We start from the raw sequence: 26,724 nt of genomic DNA, 5'->3' as shown, positions 1-26,724 counted from the left end.
GATTGTGCACTTTGGATAGATTGTATGGTATGTGAATATATCTCAATAAAACTGCTTTTAAAAAAACTTCATTGGGACACAGAAGCTTTGAACAATCAGCAAGAATTGGCAGAAATATCTTTCTCAAAGGATTGCTATAACAGGGTAAGCACCAAATCATGAAAAAGGCCACTTGAAAGCAATAGGGGGAAGCAGATGTGGCTCAAGCAGTTGGGCTCCCACCTACGACATGGGAGGTCCCTGGTTCAGTTCCCAGTGCCTCCTAAAGAAGACAAGCAAGACAGCAAGCTGACATGATGGGCTGGCGTGGTGAGCTGACACAATGAGATGACACAACAAGGACACACAACAAGCAGGCAGCAGAGGTGGCTCAAACAATTGGGTGCCTCCCTTCCACGTGGAAGGTCCCAGGTCTGGTTCCCGGTGCCTCCCCCCGCAAAAAAAGATGAGCAGACACAGAGAGCACACAACTAACAGATACAGAGAGCACACAGCAAGTGCAAACAATGGGATGGATGGATGGATGGATGGATGGATGGATGGATGGATGGATGGATGGGTGGGTGGGTGGATGATAGATCAATATAGATAGATAGAAATCTTAAAAAAAAAAAAAAAAAAAAGGCATAGGATGGTGTGAGCCCTGGATGGCCCCTTCCCCAGCCCTCACCAGCTCGGCATGGAGCTGACTTGCATGCCCAGGGCGGATCCTTGTCCTGGTTCTGGAGGGAGCAAGGTACCCTCTTGCACATCCTGGGTGCAGGTACGTCTGGGCCAGCCTGTCTGGTGGTGGTCTGAGGGACTCGCTGTCCCAGACCTTGCACTGCATTTGGAAGGCGCCTCGCCCTGTGAGCAGCAGTCGAGTCCTGCCGCCTGGGACGAGGGATGGCTGGCTGTAGGACTTACAGTTGCAGCACCTGGACCCACGAGGAAACTGTTTCCTGGGGGAGGGATGACATTTGGGGGAACTCCTAGGGCCACATGTGCATGCTCAATCATGACGCAGGTGCAGAAAAGCTCCGGGAGGCCCCTCCACTTCAGCCTGCGCTGTTCTCCAAATTCATCATCTGGGTAAGCTCAGAAGGAAAGCACTTGCATAGGCCAGCCTGCAAAGAGCAGAGATGGTATTTTCCTTTTTTCCGTCTTCTCCTTTTTTGTTGCTGTTGTTAGTTCCTGGCATTCAAGGAAAGCTCTAGAACAGACACCTCAGAATCTAAATTCCAGTGATAATACATTAAAGTGTCAAAATGTCCATGTTTCAAGATTACAAACATATGAAGAGTCCATTCTGCTTCTCCTGAGTAAACTATATGTATTAATGAACAGTTGATGAGGGAAAATTCTTCTTTATAGAACATTTTAGCTAAGAATTGCCAGAGAAATAACAATTAGAAAAATCACAATTCTGTAACCCCAAATGAAGTTTGGACCTGGGCAGTGATCCTCAAAGAATGCCAGGAAGTCGAAGAGAATGTTGTAATTGGAACATCAGTTGGAGATCCTGACCTGCTGATCAATCTCGGGATCATTAAAACTGGGCCTTCCAGGCAGGCTGTGCTCCCCACACGAGGTAGGAGGGTGCACACAGCACCCTCTAGGAAGGATTCTTGACAACCAAGAGAATTTGCACCTAATCGAGCCTCTAGATCTAACCATTCATTTACAAGAAACGCAGGGAAGAGCTCAACAAGTTCGTTGAAACCAGGAGGAAGCAATCAGCCAAATTCAGAATGTGGATATTTTATAGAACAAAGAACCCAGTTTCTCCAACAAATCTACTGCATGAATAAAAGTGATTTAGTCTATAAATCTGTGTCAGTGCCTGGATCCTGATTCAAACCAATAATAAAAAAAAAAAGATACTTTTGAGAAAATCAAGGACATGTTAGCATGTGAGATGATATTTAGGAATTATTCATTTTGTTGGGTTTGATCATGATATGGGGTAATGCAGAGGCAAAAACAACAACTCCTTTCAGTTAGGGATGCCTACTGAAGAATGTATAGTTGGAATGACATGTTTATCTTAAAATAATCCAGAAAAAACAAAATCAAAAGGGAAGAGGAAAGATTTGGAAAATGTTGAAGCTGGGTGATGGGCATGTGGAATTAATTATACTCTTTTCTCTCCTTTTTTGCACGTTTCAAAAATTCCATAATTTAAAAAAATGTAAGTAATCTCAAAGGAGCATATACACACACAATGAGAGCAGAGTGAGCTTCAACTAAGGTGTAAACAGATAAGGAAGGCAGGGAGGTCTGGGGTAAATGCCTCAACCGATTTTATGGCTTAAAAGGGTACAGGAAATGGCAGGTAACCCCCTGGGCCTTTGCAAAGTGAGCTATCCAACTCTAAAATACCCATATTAAGCCAGCAACTTCAAAGGTGCTAGACATCCTAAGAAGGGGAAGGTTTAAACAAACTATTTTTTGGATTGCCAGAAAATGGAGTCTATGCAGCAGCCTGCTTTAGAGGGGAAAATTAAAAATGGTCACAATAATAATCATGATAATTGTCAACTCTGAGGGTTTGCAGCTCCATGGGTCTGGAGTTCAAATCTACACTCCATGCATTTGGGGAAACTCCGGGCTGAGAGGGTAACGTAAGCCGGCACTGATTGGTAGCATCCCTGGCATCCTGCTGAACCCAGTAAAAATCCTCCCTGGGGGAAGCACTCAGAAATCAGACCCCAGGATCCCTGCCGATAAAGTGCAATAAAAAATGAAACCACAGTCAAATCACCAAACACCTGAGGAAATCAGCCAGCATGAGCAAGAAGCAGCAGAAACAACAAACAAGAGTTTGAACCCCAACCCCCCAAAAAAGATTTCAATGTCGGATACAAATTCTAAAAAGAACTATGTAGGAAATATATTTTTAAAGGATTTGAAAATGAACAAGGAATGAGACTATCACACCTGGCCAGGTAGTTGTCCTCAAAGTTTTGCGGGGCACAGAGAGAGCTCTTTGGCCTCTGTCCTTATGGCACTTCCATTCTGGTAGGAGAAACAGATTTATTTACATAATCAAACTATGCCGTGGGAAAGAGGGAGAGGGGGAGGGTAAAAAACTCAGGGGCCTAGAAGCCAGAGGAAAAATGTGAGTGCTATGGGCAGGGCAAAGAGAGGCTGTATCTAAACAATTCCAGCCAACTGTTGTTCTATAGGCATGAGTAAATTAAATGCATGAATAAAGCCCAGGTATGGTCAGATATTCCAACTCCAGCAACTAAGAAAAGCCATAATTCCAGATTTTAGTGTAAATCAAAATAGTTTGATCATGTTGCCACATACATAGGCAGTTTCTGTTACCCCGAATCAATTTGTATCTCTTCTAAAACACGGTGCTATGATTCCCCCTTGAGGACCACCCCCTTCTCCCATTCTTAGTCCATGTTTTCTGCTGGAGTGGGCTCCACCTCTAGCTGCAGAGCTGGACATGTGACTCAAGCATAGTCAACTGGTGCACAGTCTCCTGGGCCAATTGGCTCGGGGATGCACCTCTGACTTAATCAAAGAAAATGAGAAGCAGTGAGGACTTTTACGGGGAATCTTAGAAACAGGACTCTCACTCTTCCCCTCAGGACTCAAAGCTGAGAGCATGTAAGGGCTGGAGCTGCAGCAGCCTTTTTGTGACCATTATACAGAGATCGTTTCTGAGGATGGACCCACGTTGTCAAAAGCGTTGATCAGCGCTGGAGAGAGGCCAAGGCTTTATGACATCCCTTGGTTCCTGAGCTCAGCTGTGCCCTCATAACTTTTTATGGTAACCTGTGAATTTGCTTTCATGCTAAGGTCAGTTTGAACTGGGTTCTGTGTTGCAGAAAGAGAACTACTCCTCCAACCAATAATTTAAAATCTTTTAACACACTGTAAAAACCATGCCTGAGGGCTGACTGTAGGCCTTCAGTTTGCAATCTCAGACCCCGGAGTTCTCACTCCCTCTGTACCACCATAGTTGGCTTCTCTGTTCTTCGTCCTCCAGCCTCCCTTCTCGCGCTCCTGCCTTCCACCACGCTCTACTATGCCTCTCTACCTCCTGAGATCCCAGCCACCCTTTTACACGCAGGCCAAATGCTTCCTTTTTCAGAGAGCCTTTCCTGACCAGGCAGAAGACTCTCCCTCCCCCTCTGCCCCCAGGTCCCTTCGAGCCCCTACTGTATTGTCTCGTAGCCCTGGGAGTCTGCTGAGGATACACAGGAACAGTCCCACTTCCCTTGCTTTTTTTAATTGTTTTTTTTTTGAAAGACACTTTAAATTACATAAATATTACATAATACATAATAAATATCGGGGATTCCCATATACCCTACCCCTCACCCGTCCCCACTTCCCCCTTTCACACCTTTCAGTAGTGTGGACGTTTGTCACAGGTGATGAACACGTAGTGACGCGTTGCTACTGACCATGCTCTAGAGTTTACATACGGTTTACACTTTGTTGTGGAATTTAAGAGAAGTTCAATTATTTGAGTATAGAGAGGCCAGGACTCAGGAATGATTTTGAGAAGGAAAAATGGTTTATTGACGGCCAGCCGGACTCGGGAGCTTTCAGTTTGAATCCCCAGCCCTGAACAAGATTTTCAAATGTCTTTTATACAGAGAGGAAAGCCAAATGGTCCCTTTGTTTCAGTTCTCAATAGACTTCAATTAGCATATATCTTCCACATCTTAGGTAAGCTTTTAGCATGGACTCCAGACATTCTAGATAAGCCTTTAGGTATTTGGTTTTTGCATTTCCCCTAAATACTTAAAGTTTATAGCCCTTGCATTGTTAAACATTTCCTGGGACTGGAGCCGCTGCCAGTCCCTAAGGGCAGGACTGCAGCCTCTTACCGTTCCACACCCACAAGTCAAACAACTTAGTTATCTCTGAAGAGACAAAGAGCCTTCCACCCATAGCCCACATCAACTTGACCCTCACAATTTTATAGGTTTTGACAAAATGTGTAACGGCCTGAATCTGTCACGACAAAGTTGTGCAGAACAACTCCAATGTCCCCAAAACGCCCCAGGTTCCACCCATCCCTCCCTCTCCCTCCCCTCGGAACCCCTGGGGGCCACCGCCTGTCCCTCCCTTCTTGACGGGTCCAAACCCAGACCCAGATTAGAAGGGAGGATCTCGGAGAATTAAGTTTCAAAAAACAGTCAGTTCTTAGGAGAGGTTAGAAAACACGGTGAAAGATGCAGATCAGGGTGAGGGATCTGAATGAAAAGAACAGTTGTTCTGGGGAAAGGAGGAGGTCTCTACTGAGTGCAGTAAGGCAGGAGGAAAGACTGGAAACATTTGAACCAAATGAAATGATTCAGAGGAAACCTGAGAAGAAATGTCTAGAGAGGCACAAGGCTGCTCTGCCTTGGGAAGGACGATGAAAACCATGTGACGGAATTACCTGAAACAAAAAAAATGCTCAAAAGAGGAGCAGTGCTCACACGGTAAAGGAATGCCGCAGCAGCAAGACGCCGCGAGAACCCCAGGGAGCAAGGCAGAAGGTGGCAAAGGGTGAGGTCATCGCAAACCAGATGAACGGGGCGACTTTCTGCTGATTGAAAGACGCTTTCTCAGGAGGTGGGGTTCCTGTCAGCTGACCACTGGCAGAAACTTGGGGACACCGAGGTCTTCTGGAATTTGCTATTTAACAAACAGACGTAGGGGAGGGCCCCAGGAGGCCGAGCAGTTGCTAGATGTGACCAGCCACGGCGTGGAAGAGGTCGGCAGAGCCACCAGGCAAGCACTGCCTCTCTTCTCGCTTCCTGAGCTCTGCCAAGTGCCTTGAAGTCCTCCCTCCTTCCCTGGGACCAGCTGGTTCTTCAGGGGCTAAAACAACCAGACCAGACTGTCTCCAACCACGGAGGTCCTTGACCATTTGCGGAGGGAACTCTGGTAAGGCTCTGGGCCCTTATCCCAGAAAAACGCATTCGGCTCCTACACGCCAGACGGTGCCTCACAAGTTCAGGGTTTCACGCCCTCCCTGAGTCCCGTCTCTCGATCTCCTTGGGCAAAAGTTCCCACACTCATTCATTTAATCAACAATTATTTCCTGAGCCCGACTCTGCTCCAGGCACTTTTCTAGCACCAAGGCTGTGTCTGTACAGGAAGCAAAGTTGCCGGCCTCCTGCAGAGTGCCTTCCAGTTTATATTCTGGTCACGAGGGGTGGCCCAGGAATTTGTATCTTTAACAAGAATCCAGGTGATTCCGATACAGGGCCAGGTTTAAAATCCCCTCTGTAAGGAGAGAGTGGAGAATAATATTTATAAGCAGGTGCTCTGGCTGGGACCCTCAGACACTGCTGGGCGAGTACAGGCTAATACCGTTTGGGGGTTGGCAGAATCTTCTCCAGCTAGCCACGTGCAAACTGTGATCCAGCAACTCTGCACCTAAGTATAAACCCTGCAGGTGTGAGTATGTGACTGTGCCAAAAGACACGCACAGTGGCCCCATTAGCTCTGCTACTCATACCCGTGCATACTTGCCTCCCTTGAGTGGGGCAGGGCCTGGGATTTGCTTCTAACCAAAAGAATACAGCCAAGGTGACAAGGTGACACTTCCATCGTTACGTTTCATAAGGTCGCAGATTGTCTCTATGGCCCCTCTTCCTTGCCGCCTTACAGAGGCCCACACGGCAAGGACTGTCCAGCTGATGGTCGGCAAGGAGAAAAGAGCTCCAGCTCCCAGCCAACCGCTCACAAGGAGGCGAATCCTGCCAGCAACCGCGTGAGCTGGGAAGCAGAACCTACCCAAGATGAGCCTCTCCCGGGACCCTGCCCTGGCCAACGCCTTCACCGCAGCCCTGGGAAAGACCCTGAGCGGGAGCCCAGCTAAGCCCCGCCTGGACCGCTGACCGCAGGGAACTGGGAGGTAATAAACGTGGGTTGTTTTTGTGGTCATTTGTTACACAGCAGTGGATAATACAATAGAACGCAACAGAGCAACAGGGATAAACAGACCACGGCTCCTCCGTTCAACCTCGCAGTGCTTGCTCTCACAACCATAATGAGGAGTGAAAGAAACCAGACAGAAAACGGAGTCTGGATGATTCCATTAGTAGAATGGAGTCAGGACAGTGGTCACCCTGGGGCAGTGGTGACCAGAAGAGGGGACAGGGAGACTTCCGGGGCTGCCGGTGAGCGCCTGCTTCTTGATCTGGGTCTGGTTAGGTGGCTGCAGACATTTTGTGAAAATGTATCAGGTATACACTTACGATTTGTGCCCTTTCCAATAAGCATGTTATTCTTGGATAAAGAGTTTACCAAAAATACAGGCTCCGCAGTCAAACAGCCAGCGTTGGAATCCTGGACCCATCGTTCACACGGTTTGTGACTGAGCAAGCGACTTCATCTTTCTGTGCCTCAGGTTCCTCTTCTGTAAATTGGGCCGGGCTGGGAATTAAATAAAATTGTGCATTCAATGCATGGCCTGGTGCCGGGACTCAGTGAGGCTGGCATTGTTATCCACATTCATAAAGGTTCCTTGTCACTTGGGAAAAAACGATGGGGGAGCAGAATTTATGGAGTTGTCCAGCAAGGGACCACCCCATAGAGACCAGCTGGGTTTTCAGATTCCCCTCTAGGTGGTCGCCAGAGAGGCGGTTGAGCCCAGCCAGAAAGATTCCTGGGCAGCATCCGGATGATACAGGACTGTGCAGAGGTCAAGTTTGCTCTGGGGTGGGAATGAGCCTCAAGGCGACTCAGGGCTTCCCGAAGCCGCTGTGGCCCGGGCTGGCCTCCACTTCATCAGAGGGAAAAACCATGAAGAGGACGATAATCACAAGCACGGGGCGGTCCTGTTGGACCAAGCTCTGTTCTAAACACTTCACGTATATTAACAACATTATTATTATGTCCATTTTACAGATGTGGGAAGTAAGGCACAGACAAAAGACAACAAAAACGAGGCCCATCCAAAGCAGGATTGGCACGCTTGGTCTGCAGTTTGCAAACAGAATGTCCAGACAGACCCCCACAGGGGAGCCCAAAGAACCAAGGGGGGATCATCTTTGAAGGCTGATGTGAAAGAGAAATAAATGCCCCAAACCAGCACCCGCAGAGAGCACTTGAGAAAACCCTGGCTGCTGTTCCAGTTCCTTACCGGGGAGGGGGGCGAGGCCAGTCACGGGAGGCCTCGGTCTCCAGCTGTCCTTTCCCTCTTTGAATGTATGTTTGAGTCCAAGCGCAGGATGAGTTCGCCCACGGAACAGCAACAGGATTCGCCCCGAAAGAAGAAACAGGGAGGGACCCAGCAGGGACTGCCCCAAGTGGCCCCACAATGGGGCCTGTTGAGATTTCAAAGAAAGAGGCACAAAATCCAGGGTGATGAGTCCTTGAGCATTTCTCATTAATAGCAAGGAGTTCCCCCAAGTACATCTGCACTTACCGCAACGGCTCTTTCGGGCTGGGGGACAAAGGTGGCTGGATGCCAGCAGCTTGCAGGCAAGTTTTGGGAAACTTCTGGGCACATGCTCTTTTCTCAAAGCAAGAGGTCCCCAGGAGGGCAGTGGTGAAGTTTTCAGCAGCTACAGCTCAGCATGCTTCCAAGGAGCTAGGGGGAGGGGTACCGAGGAGGGGGCTGGGGCAAGGGCAGTCCTGGGCCAGGAGGAGATGCTGTGTGCATCATGCAGTGTGTAGACAAAACTGTATTTCCTAAGCGTGTTAGTGGGCTGTGGAATCTGCCCTTCTGCTCCCTATCATCTGTCATCCTACTCAACACGCAGCGCCTTGCTCTCTCGCTCGCTCTCTCTCACTGCCTTAGATTGTCAGGCTGCCTATTACAAACCACCACACACCGGTTGGCTTGAACAACGGAAATTTATTGGCTTACAGTATGGGCCCAGAAGTCCAAGGTCAAGGAATCGGCAGGACAAGCCTCCTCCAAAGTCTGCAGCGTCCCGGCAGCTTGTGTCAATCGGTCGCTGCCTCCGTCACATGGCCATCTGTCTCTTTCCTTCTCCTCCAGGGCCTTGTGCTTCTGTGTCCAAACTCCCTTTGTTTATAAGGACCCTGGTCATACTGGATTAAGGCCCACCCTCATTAGCATCTTCCAAGATCCTATTTACAAGTGAGTTTATACCCACGGGACTGGGGTTAGGGCTTGAGCACGGCTTTATGGGCACATGATTCAATCTACCCTGCTTGCCCAACAGAGAGAATCCCCACCTAGTGGGGCGGGGGGGAAACTGAGGCCTGAGGCCAGCATCCATTTTATATTAGAATTCAGGGGGCAGTAGGGGAAGCAACCACAGGTCTCCGCAAAGCCAACGGCCCCCATTAAATGTCACTTGTTCCAGAAGTATCAGGACAGCTGGGAACGAGCCCAGACCCGTCGCATTCCAACGCTTCTGACTTCAGCCACACCGGAGCCCAATAAAAGTGGACTGATGATTCTATGGATGCTGGCCAGAAGCCCAAATCATCCAGAAGCCTCTATTTTTCTTCAGGGGCAATGTTTTTAATATCCCATCATTGTTTAATGCAGGGCACAACCTCTCGCGCAGCTCAGGAAATGGTATGGTAAGCCAAAAGTTTTTGGGGTGTTGTATTTCCTGTGTTTGAAATTAACCTGGCGTTGTGTTTCAGAAATTCTGCACACCAGCTGAGATAACTGTGGCATCCTGGGCTGCCTGGGGTGGCGGAGAGTTCAATCAGAACTTGGCGCTCTCGACTCCAGCAAGTCTGAACGTCAGCTTTGCTCTCTGTTGAGCATTTCTTTCTTGAGAGACTGAATGACCACTCTGTCTGGTTTCTGAAACCCTGTGGGGACCATCGCCTGGGACTGGCTGTTGTCTGTCCGTCAGTGGCCAAGTTCGTGCCTGGCACTCACGCTGATGACAAGAGGTTGACTAAAGGCAAGCGTGGTGGCTGGTGGTAGGTGCTCAAGCCCCCACCTAGGGCCTGGTGGTGGGGCAGCTGGCTAGAGAAGTCAGAGTCCTGGGGTGAGGGCAGGCGGCTCAGCAGCCCTCAGAGGGCAGGAGGCAAGGCTGTGGGTAGGTACAGGGGGGATGAGGTCCCGAAGGCCCAGCAGGGCAGGGAAGGCTCTGCACATTCAGTGCCCTCACCACTGCCAATCTAGAATACCCTCCCCAGCTCATTCAGACATTCATTCGTTTATTCAACAAATGTGACTGGGGGCCTGCTCTGTGAAGGTACTGTCCAATGTAATGGGGATATGGCAGAAAACAAAACAGAAAAATGAATAATTCCCTGCCCTCGTGAGGCTTAGATTCTAATGAGAAGAGGCAGGCAATAACTAACGTAAGAAATAGTATCTTAGATGATGATAAGAAGGAAAGAGGAATAGAAAGCTGAGGTTTTGTTTTTGCTGCTGTTTTTATTGATGTTTTTATATTTTTTATTGTGTTTTGGTTTGTTGCTTATTTGTGGTGGTTGCATACCACAAGTTAAACAATTTAAGCAGGATGTTATTTGAGTAAAAAGTCTAAAGGAGGTCAAGAGTGAAGAGCATTCCAGAAGGAAACAGCAGGTGCAAAGGCCCTGAGGCAGGAATGTGCCTGCAAGTTGAGCCTGACCCTCCCTGTTCCTATGAAGCCATCACTCGCCTCCTGTCCTCTCTGGTCATCCATGGCACTTTATGCCCGGGCTCTTTCTGTCTATAGGGAACTGACAAAAGTGGAAACTTCTAGGCTGACTGATCACCTAGAAGAGTTTCTAGAGGTGGACTCTGGGGTAAATCTCTTGCAGTTCAATTGCTAAATCAGGATATTCACCAGGCTTATTACAAATACATGTTCCTGGGCCAGCTCCAGACCTGCTTAATCAGCATCTCTAGGATCTGTGCTTGAGAATCTGCACTTCTAGATGCCTCTAAGCACTTTTTAGCATCTTTACCATATATTCCACCCCAGATTGATTCCCATGATTTCTCTCTTTTTCCAACTGAGTAGGCTAGAGTATGCCAAAAGCCATCTTTATTAGGAGAATGTTTTGAGTTTTTCTTTTTTCTTTTTTTTTAATTTTTTTTTTATTGATTTTGTAAAAATATTACATTAAAAAATATGAGGTCCCATTCGACCCCACCACCCCCACCGCACCCCTCCCCCTCCCCCCCAGCAACACTCACTCCCATCATCATGACACATCCATTGCATTTGGTAAGTACATCTCTGGGTATCTCTGCACCTCATGGTCATTGGTCCACATCATGGCCCACACTCTCCCCCATTCCATCCAGTGGGCCCTGGGAGGATTTACAATGTCCGGTGATTGCCCCTGAAGCACCATCCAGGGCAACTCCAAGTCCCAAAGGCGACTCCACATCTCATCTCTTCCTGCCATTCCCCATACCCAACAGCCACCATGTCCACTTTTCCCACTCCATTGCCACCTTTTCTCTGAGGTCCTTGGATTGGTTGTGTCCGTTGCACCTCTATGTCAAGAGGAGGCTCAGATTCCACATGGTTACTGGATGCAATCTCCTGCTTTCAGTTGTAGGCCCTCTAGGCTCCATGGTGTGGTGGTTGCCCTTCTTCAACTCCATCTTAGCTGAGTGAGGTGAGTCCAATAATTCAGATTGTAGGAGCTGGAGTCTGTTGAGGCTCAGGGCCTGGCTATCATATTGTCAGTAAAAAGATTCAATCCCCTAAATATATCTTAAACCCCAATACCAACTACAATTCCAGTAAAGTAGCATGATAGTCTTATGAAAAGAGATCCCCTCTGGGTCCAGTTTCATCACTCAGAAACACCAGCTCCATAGAAGGGCCATCTGACATGGCAGTGAACCCTATCTGCCATGACCGTAGAACCCGTGGGTCCCTTTAGTCCTCAAAGGAACCAATACCTGGGGATTGTATCTACTTTATCTGTCTCTTAGACTCTGCTCAGTTGTGCATAAGGGAAATCCTTCTGACAGCCTCCAGACTCTTTTTTTTTTTTAGAGACTCATAGCCATATAAACTCATTTCTCCTTTCTATTTCCCCCTTACATTAGGTCAAACAGCATTTTAAAGTCATATTATTCTATGTAGACAGGGATATTCTACTGATCCGCATCGAACCTTCAATTCAAGGTCATTTTCCAGTTGCATTATCAGTTGTTAGTTGATAGTGATCCCTCGGTGCCAGAGAGGCTCATCCCTGGGTGTCATGTCCCACGCTGGGGGGAAGGCATTGCATTTAGATGCTGAGTTAGGCTTCAAGACTGGCCACATTTGAGTAACATGAAGGCTGTCAGGAGGAGATTCCCAGGCACAGTGCTGCTCTAGGCCTTGTTCTTATTTCAGGCCTATAGGCTCACAAGCATAGTCATTAGTATCAGGGGCTTACTGTTGGACCTTCATTCCTTCTCGGTCCTTGCTGCTGCACTTGGGGGGCTGCCGCTGCTCCCCTAGGGACCACGGCACAGCACCCCTGGCCAGGGACCCAGTACCCCCCCAGCTTTAGTTTTTAATTGTTGCCACTATGAGTATATCCAAACATTACCATGCACCCTGGACATATGCCCTGTATAGCTCCCTGTCAGCCATTTATCCCCTGTCAATAGTATCCCATACCAGTATTTCTCCGCTGCCACTGTTGGACCACTCTGGGATCCAGAACTTTCTGAATATTGAAGCCCCAATATCATGTCAGGATCTCTTACTAGCAAAATGGAATATAGCGATGGGTTTAAAGGTTAGATATAGAATACGTGTTGACTTGGGAAAATTCTACATCCTATCTTTTTCTTTTCCTTTTTTTTTCCCCCTAATTATTTACCTTCTCTTCACAAGAGCCCTAGACAACAGCAATTCATGTATGCAATATACAGCACTCCCACACATCCATTACAAAACCTTTTCCCTTCCACAGCGATACTCTTACAACCTATTCACAACATATTTACTTAAAGTGATGTACATAGTCTGAGACAATAGCTTTCAAACCAGGTGACATCTGTGCTTACATTGTGGTGCATACTTTAGGACACGCAGTTTTCTAACATTTTTAGTTATCCTATGTTTTACATTATGGTTTACATTGTCATTCTGTCGTCCCCTATATGTTTATGATGTAATATTACATATTTTATATCCTTCCTTGTGTATTCTCACGAAACTCCTCTCTTACCCCTCATTTACGTTGGTTTCACACATTTAACATACATTTTCCCATCCCCTTGGTGCCCACAGTGACAGCCAACCTCCGTTTCCCGAGGTGCCACGTCCAGAGATACTTGCAACAGTGTTCAGGTCCTAAATTGCTCAGCTGCCCCAATGCCCTGGGAGCCACCCTTTCTCCAGAGAGATACAGTTCCCTCTATTTGATGGCATTAGTCCTCCCCAGGATGTGGGTCCACCCCCACTCTCACTACTTGGGTCTCTACCCAATGGTATCACCCACTCTGGCAAAATGAGCATTCAGACATTCCCCAGGAGCCCATCCCGCATGGGGCCATCCCTTCCTGAGGCCCCTTGTCAGCCAAATGCGGCCGTGACACGGGGCCTTCTTCAGGGGGCGTCTGGCAGGAGCTAGAGGCGTTGGTCTGAAAGCAAGGTGCCAGAGGGTGGGAAGACAGTTTGGATTTGCATGAACTTCTCTCCCGGCTCTCCATCCTCCAGTCCTGAGCCAACGGGGCAACTTGTTCCAGGTCAACTCGGAGACCACAGTCTGACACACAGGGGCTCTGGGGACGCTTGCAGGGCTAGAGAATGGGCAAAAGAATGACTAAATGCCACTAGACAGGGGAGGACAGGAGCAGAAGCACCGCGGGCTGGGAATGCTCCTTCCCCTGCACACGGAAGAAAACGGCATTCTTTCAGAATGGGCTCCCACCATTTCCCACCCCCACCCCCAGAAGAGGTGGCCTGGCAGCGTACTTTTTGTTTCTGGTCTGCAACAGAAAGGTCTAGATATTTGGGTTAGGCCGTGTACTAACCCTAAGCTTCTCCTAAGTCCAGCTCCATCAGCCTCCACTCCCCGCCCCCCAAAGCACACCTCCTAGAGCAAGGGACCTCAGTCAGCCCGCCTCCCCCTGCCTCCCTCTTGCTGTAAAACCTTGGGCCGCTGCCGTGACCTCGAGGACTTCGTTTCCCGTCTGTGAAATGGGGGCGATGAGCTCCAAGCCGCAGGATCGTGGGCGCCGCGAGAGCACGCGGCCCGCAAGCCTCCGCAAGGGGGGGTGGCCCCGGCAAGCCGCCCGCGGGCACGCGCCGCGCCACGCCCCCCGCCGCCGGCCACGCCCCTCGCCGGCTCCGTGACCTCGCCGGCTTCGTGACCCCGCCGCCCCGCCGCGCCGTTGCCATGGCGACGCGCGTACACAGGCCGGGCGGGCGCGCGGGGCGTGCGCTGCGGGCTGGGGACTCCGCGGCAGCGCGGCCAGGCGGCCTCGCCCGGGTGCCGGCCCCGCGCCTCCGCAGCCCGCCAGGCTCCCGGCGAGGCCCGAGCTCGGCTGCCTCCGCTGGCCAGGTGAGTGCGGCGCGGCGCTGTAGCCTGGACCTTGACTGCGAGGTCAAGGCCGGGGGCAGGGGTGCCCAGGCCCCATCCCGAGCGCGAATTCTTCCCTGTCCGTGACTCCGGTATCCAGGGACACCCCAGAGAAGGCGCCCTCACGCCAGCCCTTCCGCCCTCAAGGCAGCCTTCACCCCGCTCCTGGAGATAGCCCTGAATCGGAGGGGCGCCCCTGCTTCCCCCGATTTGCAGACAACGCCCATCCAGTGTTGAGAGATCCCGATACCTCAATCTCTCCTTTCCAAATATTACCTTGAAGAACTTTTGCAGCATCCAGGCCCCTTCAGACCTTGTGGTCCGGAGAAGAAATTGTGCTGCTCAATCCCAATTCTGAGCCTTCTGGCGTGGTCTGTGGGAGTGCAAGGGATTGAAGGGCCTTGCTCTTTATATGGTTGGTGCTCTAGGGCACTGGCTCAGAACTAATTTCCAGAGTTCAATACATTCCAATTACTTCCTACAGTGTTTTCAGGCAGGGAAATGACTACAGCTAAAGATTAAGATGGAGAAATATTGTCCAACCTAGACCACTAAAGAAATATATATATATATATATTTTTTTAAAGTCATCTAGGATAGATGAAAGGAAAAGTGAAGGGTAGTTACTGCCAAAGATTTCCAGTCAGCTGCCCTGAGGTATCACTTTTTATTTTCATTCATTCAACCAGTATTTACGGAGCAGCTGCTACATGTCAGGTGCTGGTCTGGGTGCTAGTGATGGAGTAATAGACAAAATTTCTGGAACTGGGAAGCATCTGTTTTATCCTACTTGCAGACTAACAAGTTAGCCTGCTACAGGTTCATAAATTTTGGCAGAAGATATGAGACTCAGAAACAAAGGACTTTATCACTCATGGCACAGCAGAACAACAGGTAGCATGAATTTCATGTTTAAATTGGTTCTGCCTACCCAGCAAGCACATCAGTGTAATGCAGAACAACAAACAGTGGGTCTTTACCCAGCTTAGAAATCCTGAGTTTAGGAAATGCCAATCTTTTAAAGGAACTGCTGGCAAATCCATCCAATCTTTGCCCCAGAAGGGGACATTGTCTTTATTATGAGGAAATTTCCCTCTGCTGTGGGAGAGAGATGCTAGCTCTATTCTTCCCGGGTGTTTGCCCTACAGACATTCTTGGAAAGATAGTCCAAAGATAGTCCATCTGTCAATGCCTGTGCTGAGAAGATGGGTGGAAATGCAACAGTCCTGTGGAGAATTGTCTCCCAATAAAAACCATCAGTCCTGGCTCTCCTGGAGCCTATACGGCAGTGAGGAAGAAACAAGTATCAAACACTTTACCAAAGAAAGGAAAGAGGAGGTTCAGGGAATAAGTACAAGGATGGAAATATAGCAGTGAGGTACATTAGCTAGAGAGTGAAGTGGTGGGAGAATGCCTTTAGCCAGGGTGGTAAGGGGAGCCTCTTGCAAGAATGGACATTTGAGCAGAGAGGTGCTACCAGTCTTGGGACATTTGAGGAAAGAGCTAGAAAACAAATATGCTAATCATATATATGTTTTAGGTTTTCATCTAGTGGCATTTCCTGTGGTTTTCCTAGAGTCCTAGAGACCTTCCCCCAAGTTTACTTTTCAGATTAATTAAGCATGGATTTGTTGCCTGATGATATGATCCTTTGTAATGGAAAAATAATAATTCAAATAATTCGATGGCAACAGAGCATGGATCTTTTGGAAAAGGAAAATTTTCCCCTATTTTAATGATAGCAGACTGAACTTTACTTCTCCTGTGGAGGCATCAATTTTTATATATGGTGGGGGGAGCCTTTTTGATAAGCCTCAGAGTTTACAAACAAAGTATTCTGCTTGTCTCTATTTCTCTTATATCCCCCCAAATACAGTCTTTTCTTCTTTTCAGAGGGTGGAATTCTGGTTTCAAAGGCTTTCTGTTATTGCCCAAGTGTCAACAAATAGTGTATTCTCCCCTCTACACATACTCCTTTAGCCACTTTCCCTGTTCCCCTACCCCATCCCCACCCCCACCCAGCAACTACAAGGATGTGAAAAATAAGCTGCCTGGAGGTAGTGCAGCAGTTCCCTGCAAAAGGTCAGAATTATTCTCCTTACCTTAACCTCTCTGAACTTCAGTTTTCTCATCTGTAAAATGGGGACACCTACCTCACAGGTTGTTCTGAGGTTGAAAGAGATACTTAGTTAGGGCTCAGGAAATGATGTCAGAGATGATGGTGAGAAACAGAACGAGAGCTGAGAGTCTGCTTGATCACAACTTGATGGTTTTGATTTGTATCCAAGTCCAACAGCTTCACATTTCAGTGACTTTTTAGTTGAAAAGGAAAGGCAAGAGACTTTTGTTCTTTGACATGGCATTGAGAAAGAGGATGTCATGCTGTGAACTTGGATGTATTTCAAATCAGAAATCAAGCATTGAGATTACTTTTCATCAACATTTTGGAAGCTTTTGAAGTCATTAAAATGTTTATATTTTAAAACCATGTGCAAAACTCACTTTGAAAGTCATCAGAATATAAGATGGGGAAGCGAATGTGGCTCAAGCAGTTGGGTGCCTGCCTACCACACGGGAGATCCCAGATTCAGTTCCTCATTCCTCCTAAAGAAGACAAGCATGACAGTGAGCTGATGAAAGAAGATGATGCAACAAAGAGACACAATGAGGAAATACGATGAGAGATACAACAAGCTGGGAGCAGAGGTGGCTCAAGCCATTGGGCACCTCCTTCCCACATGGGAGGTCCCTGGTTCAGTTCCCAGTGCCTCCTAAAAGGAAGATGAACACACAGCAGACAGACACAGAGGGCAGACAGCAGGTGCAAACAATGGGGATGAGGTGAGGGAGAAATAAATAAAATAAACCTTAAAAAAATACATATATATATATATATATAAGATGGATGGATGAATGGATAGATGAATAGATACATGATAAAGCAAACAGAGCAAAATGTCAGTTGTAGAAGCTAGGTGGTGAGGTATTCAGGAGTTCACCATCCACTTCTTTCAACTTTTCTGTGTGTTTGACATTTTCTAATTAAATTTGAAAGAAACTTTGTGCCTGATCACATGGCCAATCTATAATCTGAATACTCTGCCTTTAGAAATCATCCTTTTTCCTCTCTCACTAAAAATATGAATACATGCAGTTATTTTGATAGAAAATGTCATCTAATCTAATGCCTACTTCTTCAATGACTAACTCCTGGCACCTTAAGAACTTCCGTGGAAGCTTAGGATTCCTTGGATCAGAGTTTGCAAAAACCAGCATGAACAACAACAAAACAAAAGCAATACAAAGGCTTGCTTAGTGTGTGCCGGGCTCTCTTCTAGATGCTTCACGTATATTGCCACATTTAATCCTCACAAAACCTTTTGGGGTACAGAGTACTGTTAACCCCCTTGTACAGATGAAGAAACTGAGACACACAGAGGTAATAAGTAACTCAGCCAAGGTTGCAGAGCTAGTTTGTGGTTGGCTACGAACATTGAATGTAATTGCTTGATGTAGTGGGATAACCAACCCTATACTAAGTGTAGTGGCAAGGGGAGTGCAATTATCAGTGGAATTCACATTCATTATTTGGGCCATTTTACTTTTGTTTGCTTGTATCCTATGATACTTAGAAAAAAGATCATCTGTTTGATGATCAGAACCAAGTTCATTCACACTAGAAATCACTGTTAAAAAGACAGTCTTGAAAAGTATGTGAAATTATGTACTCATCCCCCATTGACTTCTCCCTTGGGGCATTACTCTATGGTGTATTTCATTCATCCTAAAAATGGTATTGTTGAATAATTAAAGAACTGCATTTTTCTAACAATTTTTTCCCCTGGAAACCTTACAGAGCAAGCAGAAAGTATGAAAGCTTATCTAAAGAGCGCAGAGGGCTTTCTTGTCCTGAATAAAAGTACCACAATTGGGAGGCATGAAGATTCAGACCTTGTTTTACAGGTAAGAGTTCCTCCTGCTAGCTCCTTATCCCTCTACCCACTCAGCCATTTCCTTGCTCCCCTGACCCCAAGTCCGTGTTGGTCTCTGGACACAAATCTCTCTTAAAGCACAGCTTCTGGCTAACAGACACATCTTTCCTGGATGTGCTATCAATAACCAGTTGCTGACCAGACAGGGTTTCCTGGGTGGAAGAGGTAAAATGGGCACAATGGAAAGTGGAACGGACCCTTCGTACTTCGCTGCGTGTGTCTGTGGATGCCTCCTCACCACCCATCGCCCCCTCCGCCAGCCTCGTGCTTCGGCCTTCACCTGCTCAGGGCAGGTGGCAGGGTTACCTGAAGATCCCAGCTTAGACAGTAGCCTCTTTCCTTGTCAGAGCTCCTGGGGTCTGCCGTGAGCCCCTCAGAGCCTGTGGACCTTGAATCAGTGTTTGAGAGTAAGCCCTGGGCGCAGCCTCAGTGTTCTTTCCTTGCTTTCCATTTTCTGAAATAGCTGTGGTTTGGTCCAGAGTCTTGACTCATTGATAGCCAAGGAAAGTGGAAGGAAAAAAGTAATAATAAAAAACAGTGCCTTTGAGCCTTTTAAAATATTCAAGTGGAAAGGAAAATGCAGTGGAACCTCTTTATAACTCTGAAAGACAGGTCTCCCTCAGACCTCAATTTTTTTTTGTTTTCCTTTTTTCTATCTTCTTATTTTGGAATAATTGTAAGATACACTGGAAGTTCCAAAAATGGTGCAGAGATATTGCAAGCACCCTTCACCCAGTTTCCCCCAATGGCTACACATCATGGACCTGTAACAAAATCAAAACTAGGAGATTGACTTTGGTGCATGTGTGTGCCTGGTTCTAATTCCATTCTACCAAATGTGCAGATTTGCATAACCACCCCACCGCCATCGCGATTCCGAGCTCTTGCATCATCAGCAAGTTCTCTTTCGTGCTACCCCTTTACAGTCACAATACTTACCCCTCTCCATCATCCTAATGCCCGGCAACCACAAACATCTGTTCTCTATCTCTATAATTTTGCCATTTCAAGGATGTTATGGAAAATGGAATCCATAACATATGTGACCTTTCAAAAAAATTTTTTTAGAGAGGTTTACAGAAAAATCATGTAGAAAATAGCGTTCCCATATACGTGCCTCCATTATTAACACTCATCAGTGCAGTACCTTTTTTCAGCTAATGAAAGAACATTATGATCGTACTCTTAACTATCATCCACAGTTTACATTAGGTGTGTATTTTTCTTATATACCACTGTTAATAACATGTTATATTAGTGAGGTGTATTTGTTACAATTCATGAAAAATTTTTATAATTGTACTATTAACTGCAGTCCATAGTTTCCAATAGGGTTCACTGTGTTGTACAGTCCTATGTTTTATCTTTTAATTTTTATTCTGGTAACATGTATATGACCCAGAATTTCCCCTTTTAACCACATTCACTTACGTGATTCATTGCTGTTAATTACACTCACAATGTTGTGCCACTGTCACCACCATCCCATTTCCAAAACCTTACAATCAATCCAAATAGAAATTCTGTACAATTCAACTATCAACTCCCCATTCCCTTCCCCCACCCCATTCCAGCCCCTGGTAATCTATATTCTAGATTCTAACTCTATGAATTTGCTTATTCGAATTATTTCCTATCAGTGAGATCATACAATATTTGTCCTTTTATGTCTGGCTTACTTCAATCAACATGATGTATTCAAGGGTCATCCATGTTGTCACATGAACCAGAACTTCACTCATTTTTACAACTGAATAATATTACATTGTATATAAGTACTGCATTTTGTTTGTCCATTCATCTGTTGATGGACTCTTGAGTTGCTTCCATCGACAATTGTGAATAATACTGCAGTGAACCCTGGTGGGCAAATATCTGTTTCAGTGCCTGCTTTCAATTCTTTTGGGTATATTTCTAGAAGTGGGATTGCAGGGTCATAGGATAATTCTATACTTAGCTTTCTGAGGAACTGCCAAATTGCCTTTTACAGCAGCTGCACCATTTTACATTTCCACCAGTGATGAATGAGTCCTATTTCTCCACAAGCTCTCCAACACTTGTAATCTTCTGTTTTTTACTCTTTTTTCAATAGCAATTTTATTGAGACATATTCATATACCATACAATACATCCAAAGTGTACATTTCATGGGTTTTATATAATCACAAAGTTGTGTATTCCTCACCATATTAGTGCATTTTCATTATTCCAAAAAGAAAAAAAATTCTACCTCTTAGCAGTTACCTTTTGATCCCTCTATCCATCCGCTGCCATTATATCCACTAATCTAATTCCATCTCTAGAAGTTTATTTATACTTATATTTTATATAAATGGAGTCAAACAATACTCAGTACTTTGTGTCTGGTTTCTGTCACTTATGGTCATTCCTTTTTTTTAATTGATGAAAAAAATATTCATATATTAATGATCACTACAGTCCATAGTTTAGGTGTATTTTAGCACAGATGCCACCCTATTATTAATATCTTGTAATATTAATGCACACTTGTTCTTTTTTTTTACTTTAAAATTTTGTTAATTGTCTTTTTTTTAAGATACATAAATCACAAAAAATATTACATTAAAAAATATAAGAGCTCCCATATATATCTTGTAATATTAATGCACACTTGTTCTTTTTTTTACTTTAAAAATTTTTAATTGTCTTTTTTTTAAAGATACATAGATCACAAAAAATGTTACATTAAAAAATATGAGGTTCCCATTTACCCCACACCCCACCCCACTCCTCCCACATCAACAACTTCTTTCATCATTGTGACAAATTCATAAAGCACACTTGTTCTGATTCATTGAAGAGCATTCTTATGTTTGTACTATTAAACACATCCTTGTCTGCAGTAGGGTTCACTGGGCTATATAGTCTCGTGTTTCATCCTTCAGCTTTTCTTCTTGTGACATACACAACCCTAAACTTTCCCTTTCAACCATAATCATACCCCCATATTGGTGCTGCTAATTACAGTCACTCTGATGTGCTATCTTCACCTCTTTGCAATTCCAAGCATTTACAATCAACCTTACTACCAATTCTGCACAAATTAAGCCACTGCTCCCCATTCTCTGTCCTCATTCTCTCTTCTGGTGACCAATGTTCTAGCAATTAACTCCATGACTTTGCTCATTCTATTTAGTTCATATTAGTGAGATCATACAGTACTTGTCCTTTTGTGTCTGGCTGTTTCAGGCAACATAATAGCCTCACAGTTCATCCATGTTTCATATGCATCATGACTTCATCATACGGCGGAATAATATTCCATCATATACATATTGTATATCCATTTATTGTATATACATATTGTATATCCACATTTTGTTTATCCATTTATCTGTTGATGGATATCTGGGTTTTTTCCATCTTTGGGCAATTGTGAATAATGCCACTATGAACATCGGTGTGCAAATGTCTGGTCATGTCCCTACTTTCAGTTCTTCTGAGTGTATTTCTAGGAGTAGGATTGATGGATCGTTTGGCAGCTCTATATTTAACTTCCAGAGGAACCACCAAACAGTCCTCCACAGTGGCTGCACCAGTCTATATTCCCACCAACAGTGAATAAACCTTCCAAACTCTCCACATCCTCTTCAACACTTGCACTTTTCTGTTTTTCTAATAGTGGCCATTCTAACAGGTGTGCAATGATATCTCATTGTAGTTATGATTTGTATTTCCCTAATAGCTAGTGAAGTGAACATCTTTTCATGTGCTTTTTGGACATTTGTATTTCCTCTTTGGAAAAATTTCTGTTCATGTCTTTTGCCCATTTTATCATTGAATTGTAGGAGCTCTTTACATATCATGGATCTTAAACCCTTATCGGGTATGTGGTTTCCAAATATTTTCTCCCATTGAGTAGGTTGTCTTTTCACTTTCGTGACAAAGTCCTTTGATGTACAATAATTTTCAACTTTGAGAAGGTTCCATTTATCTATTTTTAAAGTCTAAGAAAGCATTGCCTAACATAAGGTCCTGAAGATGCTTCCCTATGTTTTCTTCTAGGAGTTTTATAGTCCTGGTTCTTATATTTGGTCGTTGATCCATTTTGAGTTAATTTTTTAATATGGTGTGAGATATGGGTTCCCATTCATTCCTTTGTATATGGATATTCAATTCTCCTAGCACCATTTGTTGAAGAGAGAGTTCTTTCCCAATGGAGGAGATCTGGTACCCTTGTCAAAAAAAAGTTGGCCATAGATGTGAGGGTATATTTCTGAACTTCATTTGTCTAAATATCTATCCTTGTGCCAGTATCATGCTGTTTTGACCACTGTCACTTTAAAATAAGCTTTAAAGTCAGGAAGTGTGAGGCCTCCAACTTCATTCTTACTTTTCAAGATGGTTTTGGCTATTTGGGACCCCTTAACTCTTCCAAATAAATTTGATATTTTATTTTTCCATTTCTGTAAAGAAGGCTGTTGGAATTTTTATTAGAATTGTGTTGAATCTGTAAATCATTTTGCATAGAATTGACATAATATTTATTCTTCTAAAACATGAGCATGGAATGTCTTTACATTTATTTAGATCTTCTTTGATTTTTTTGGGTAGAGTCTTATAGTTTTTCACATATAAGTCCTCTATATCCTTGGTTAAATTTATTCATAGATATTTGATTCTTTTAGTAACTGTTGTAAATGGAATATTTTCTTTGATTTCTTCAGACTGCTCATTATTAATGTACAGAAACACTACTGATTTTTGCATGTTGATCTTGTACCCAACCACTTACTAGCTCTAGTAGCTTTGTTGCAGATTTTTTGGGACTTTTTCTATATAGGATCATATTGTCTCCAAATAGTGAAAGTTTTACCTCTTCCGTTCCAATTTGGATATCTTTATGTCTTTTTCTCGCCTAACAGCTCAGGCTAGAACCTCCAGCATAGATTTTGAATGACAGTGATGACAGTGGGCATCCTTGTCTTTTTCCACATGTTAGAGGGAAAGCGTTCAGTCTTTCATTATTGAATATGATGTGAGCTGAGAGTTTTTCATATATGCCCTTTATCATGTTGAGGAAGTTTCCTTCTATTCCTATTTTTCTATGTGTTTTTATCAAGAAAGGATGATAGATTTTGTCTAATGTCGTTTCTGCAGCAGTTGAAGAATGATCATGTGTCTTGTTAAAATGGTGTATTATATTAATTTATTTTCTTATGTTTTTGGGATAAAACCCAGTTACTCATGGTGTGTAATTCTATTAACGTGCTTTTGGATGCAATTTGCTAGTAATTTGTTGAGGATTTTTTTAAATTTCCCCGCTCCCCCAGTTGTCTGCTCTCTGTGTCCATTCGCCATGTGTTCTTCTGTGCCTGCTTGTCTTCTCTTTAGGCAGCACCAGGAACCAATCCTGGGACCTTCTGGATTGGGAGAGAGGCACTCGATCTCTTGTGTCACCTCAACTCCCTGGTCTGCTGCATCTTTTATTGTCTCTCCTCAGTATCGCTCTCTTTTTTTTTTACAGCTTTGTTGTATGTTTTTCTTCCCCTCCCCTCCCCACCCTGCTATTTTTGCTACCTGTGTCCATTCACTATGTGATCTTCTGTATCTATTCCTCTTTCTGTCTTCTCGTCTTTCTCCCCTAGGATTCACCGGGATTCGATCCTGGGGACCTCGGATGTGGCAAAAGGTTCCCTGTAAATTGTGCCACCTCATTTCCTGGTCTCTGCTGTGCTTCACCATGACTCTCCCCTTCGTCTCTCCTTTGTTGCGTCATTTTCTGCGTGACTCACTTGCGCAGGCACTGGCTCACTGTGCAGACACTGCTTGCTACGTGGGCACTTGGCTTGCTTCACGGGCACCGGTCACCACACAGGCCTTGGCTAACTATGCAGACACTTGCATGGGACTCCGCTTACTTGGTGGGCACTCAGCTCACTGTGAGGGCACTGGCTTACCGCATGGGCACTCACACGGGCACTCTGCTCACCACGCGGGCACCTGGCTCGCCACACTGGCACCTACATGGGCACTGGCTCGCCACACAGGCACTCACAGGGGCACTCACCTCACCTTGTGGGCACTCAGCTCATCTTGTGGGCACTTGGCTCACCACATGGGCACTGGCTCGCCTTGCAGGCATGCTTTCTTCTCTTCTTTTTCACCAGGAGTCCCCGGGGATCGAATCTGGGTCCTCCCATATGGTAGACGGAGGCCTGAGCACTTGAGCCACATTCACTTTCCTCAGTGTCTCTTTTCGTTGCACCATCTTTTTGTGCCAGCACTCCACTCAGGCCAGCTCGCTGCGCGGGCCACAACTCCATGTGGGCCAGCTTTCCACTTGGGCCAGCTCTCCGCACAGGCCAACTTGCCTTCACCCGGAGGCCCCAGGACTCGAACCCTGGACCTCTGTCTACCGACAGGAGCCCAATCGCTTGAGCCGCATCCACTTTCCTTGTTGAGGGTTTTTGCATCTATATTCATAAGAGAAACTGGTCTGTAATTTTCTTTTCTTGTGGTGTCTTTATCTGACTTTGGTATGAGGGTGATGTTGGCCTCAGTACCTTTTGAGATTGCCCTTTTTCACATAGCATAATGCCTTTGAGATACATTTAGGTTGTTACATGTCTTGGGAGTTTGTTCCCTTTTATTTCTGAGTAGTAGTCCATAGTATTGAATGTAACAGAGTTTGCTTAACCATTCACATATTGATAGACATTTTGATTGTTTCTAATTTGGGGATGCTATGAAACATTTGTATACAAATTTTCACATGGACATAAGTTTTCATTTATCTGGGATGAAATGACCAGGAGTGTGATTGCTGGGTCATATTATAGTAAGTATATGCTTGGCTTTTTTTTTTTTTTTATTTGTTTAATTTCCCCCCCTCCCCTGGTTGTCTGTTCTTGGTGTCTATTTGCTGCGTCTTGTTTTTTTTGTCCGCTTCTGTTGTAGTCAGCGGCACGGGAAGTGTGGGCGGCGCCATTCCTGGGCAGGCTGCACTTTCTTTTCACGCTGGGCGGCTTTCACACTGGGCGGCTCTCCTTATGGGTGCACTCCTTGTGCGTGGGGCTCCCCTATGCAGGGGACACCCCTGCGTGGCAGGGCACTCCTTGCGCGCATCAGCACTGCGCATGGCCAGCTCCACACGGGTCAAGGAGGCCCGGGGTTTGAACCGCGGACCTCCCATGTGGTAGACGGACGCCCTAACCACTGGGCCAAAGTCCGTTTCCCATGCTTGGCTTTTAAAGAAACTGCCAAACTGTTTTCCAAGTTGGCTGTACCATTTTACATCCTCACCAGAATATCTGAGAGCCACATTCTCTGATTGTCACCTGCTACTGTTTTATTAAGCATATAGTGATATCTCATCATTGTCTTAATTTGTATTTCCCCATTGGCTGGCCATGTTGAGCATCTTTTCATGTGCTTATTTTTCATTTGCATATCTTCTTTGGTGAAATGTCTTTTGCCCATTTTTTTTACTGTGGCATTTTGAGAGTTCTTTCTTTATTCTAGATATGAGTCCTTTGCCAGATATGTAGTTTGCAAATACTTTCTTCAGTTTATAACTTGTCTTTTCATCCCTTGAACTGAGACTTTCATAGAGCAAATTTTAACTTTCAATGAAGTTCAATTTATCAAGTTTTTCCTTTATGGAGCGTGTGTTTGGTGTCATATGTAGAAACACTTCACCAAGCCCTCAATCTTGTAGATTTTCTCTACATGTACTTCCAAAAGCCTTATTGTTTCATATTCCATGATCCATTTTGAGTTGATTTTTGTATCTGATAACAGATTTAGGATGAGATTCATTTTTTACCTGTAGGTATCCAGTTGCTCCAGTACCATTTGTTGAAAACACTGTCCTTCCTCCACTAAATTGCTTTTGCCCCTTTGTCAAAATTCTGTTGGCCATACTTGTGTGGGGCTATTTCTGAGCTCTTTATTCCATTGACCTATGTGTCTGTCTCCCCATCAGACACAGAATCTTGATTAGTATAGCTCTATAAAGTCTTAAATCAGGTAGAGTGATTTCTCCCACTTCATTATTCTTTTTTAAAATTAGTTTACCTAATTGTGTCCCATTGCCTTTTTTTTTTTTTTTAATTAGGTCCCGAGGATTTAACCTGGGACTTTGTACATGCAAAGCAGGTGCTCAACCACTGAACCACACCCACTCCCCCTTTTATTTCTTGTTCTTGCCTAATTGATCTAGCTAGAACTTCCAGTACAACTGCTGAGTAACAGTGGTGACAGTGAGCTTCCTTGTCCTTGTTGGAGTTTTAGTAGAAATTTAAATAGGAATTATATTTAAACCCATATATCAATGTCAGGGGTATTGGTA

The 26,724-nt window shown here is 45.2% G+C and overlaps 1 protein-coding gene across 4 annotated transcripts in view; it reads left to right on the top strand.

Annotated features, from left to right (window-relative positions):
• The first annotated feature begins 14,241 nt into the window (after nt 1–14,241).
• FHAD1 (forkhead associated phosphopeptide binding domain 1) overlaps nt 14,242–26,724 on the top strand; it is a 130,211-nt gene continuing 117,728 nt past the window's right edge. For 3 of the 4 annotated variants that reach the window (XM_058304351.2, XM_058304350.2, XM_058304348.2), the window contains exons 1-2: nt 14,242–14,400; nt 18,275–18,381. In XM_058304351.2, coding sequence (XP_058160334.1) covers nt 18,289–18,381 — 93 coding nt within the window. In that variant the 5' untranslated portion in view covers nt 14,242–14,400; nt 18,275–18,288. The remainder of the gene's footprint in view (nt 14,401–18,274; nt 18,382–26,724) is intronic. The other variant, XM_058304347.2, reaches the window with a different exon arrangement.

The sequence above is a fragment of the Dasypus novemcinctus genome, chromosome 9 (assembly GCF_030445035.2).
Source record: "Dasypus novemcinctus isolate mDasNov1 chromosome 9, mDasNov1.1.hap2, whole genome shotgun sequence".
Lineage (NCBI taxonomy): Eukaryota > Metazoa > Chordata > Mammalia > Cingulata > Dasypodidae > Dasypus > Dasypus novemcinctus.
Note: the sequence above shows the minus strand (reverse complement) of the source record. Positions and strands in the feature narration are given on the sequence as shown.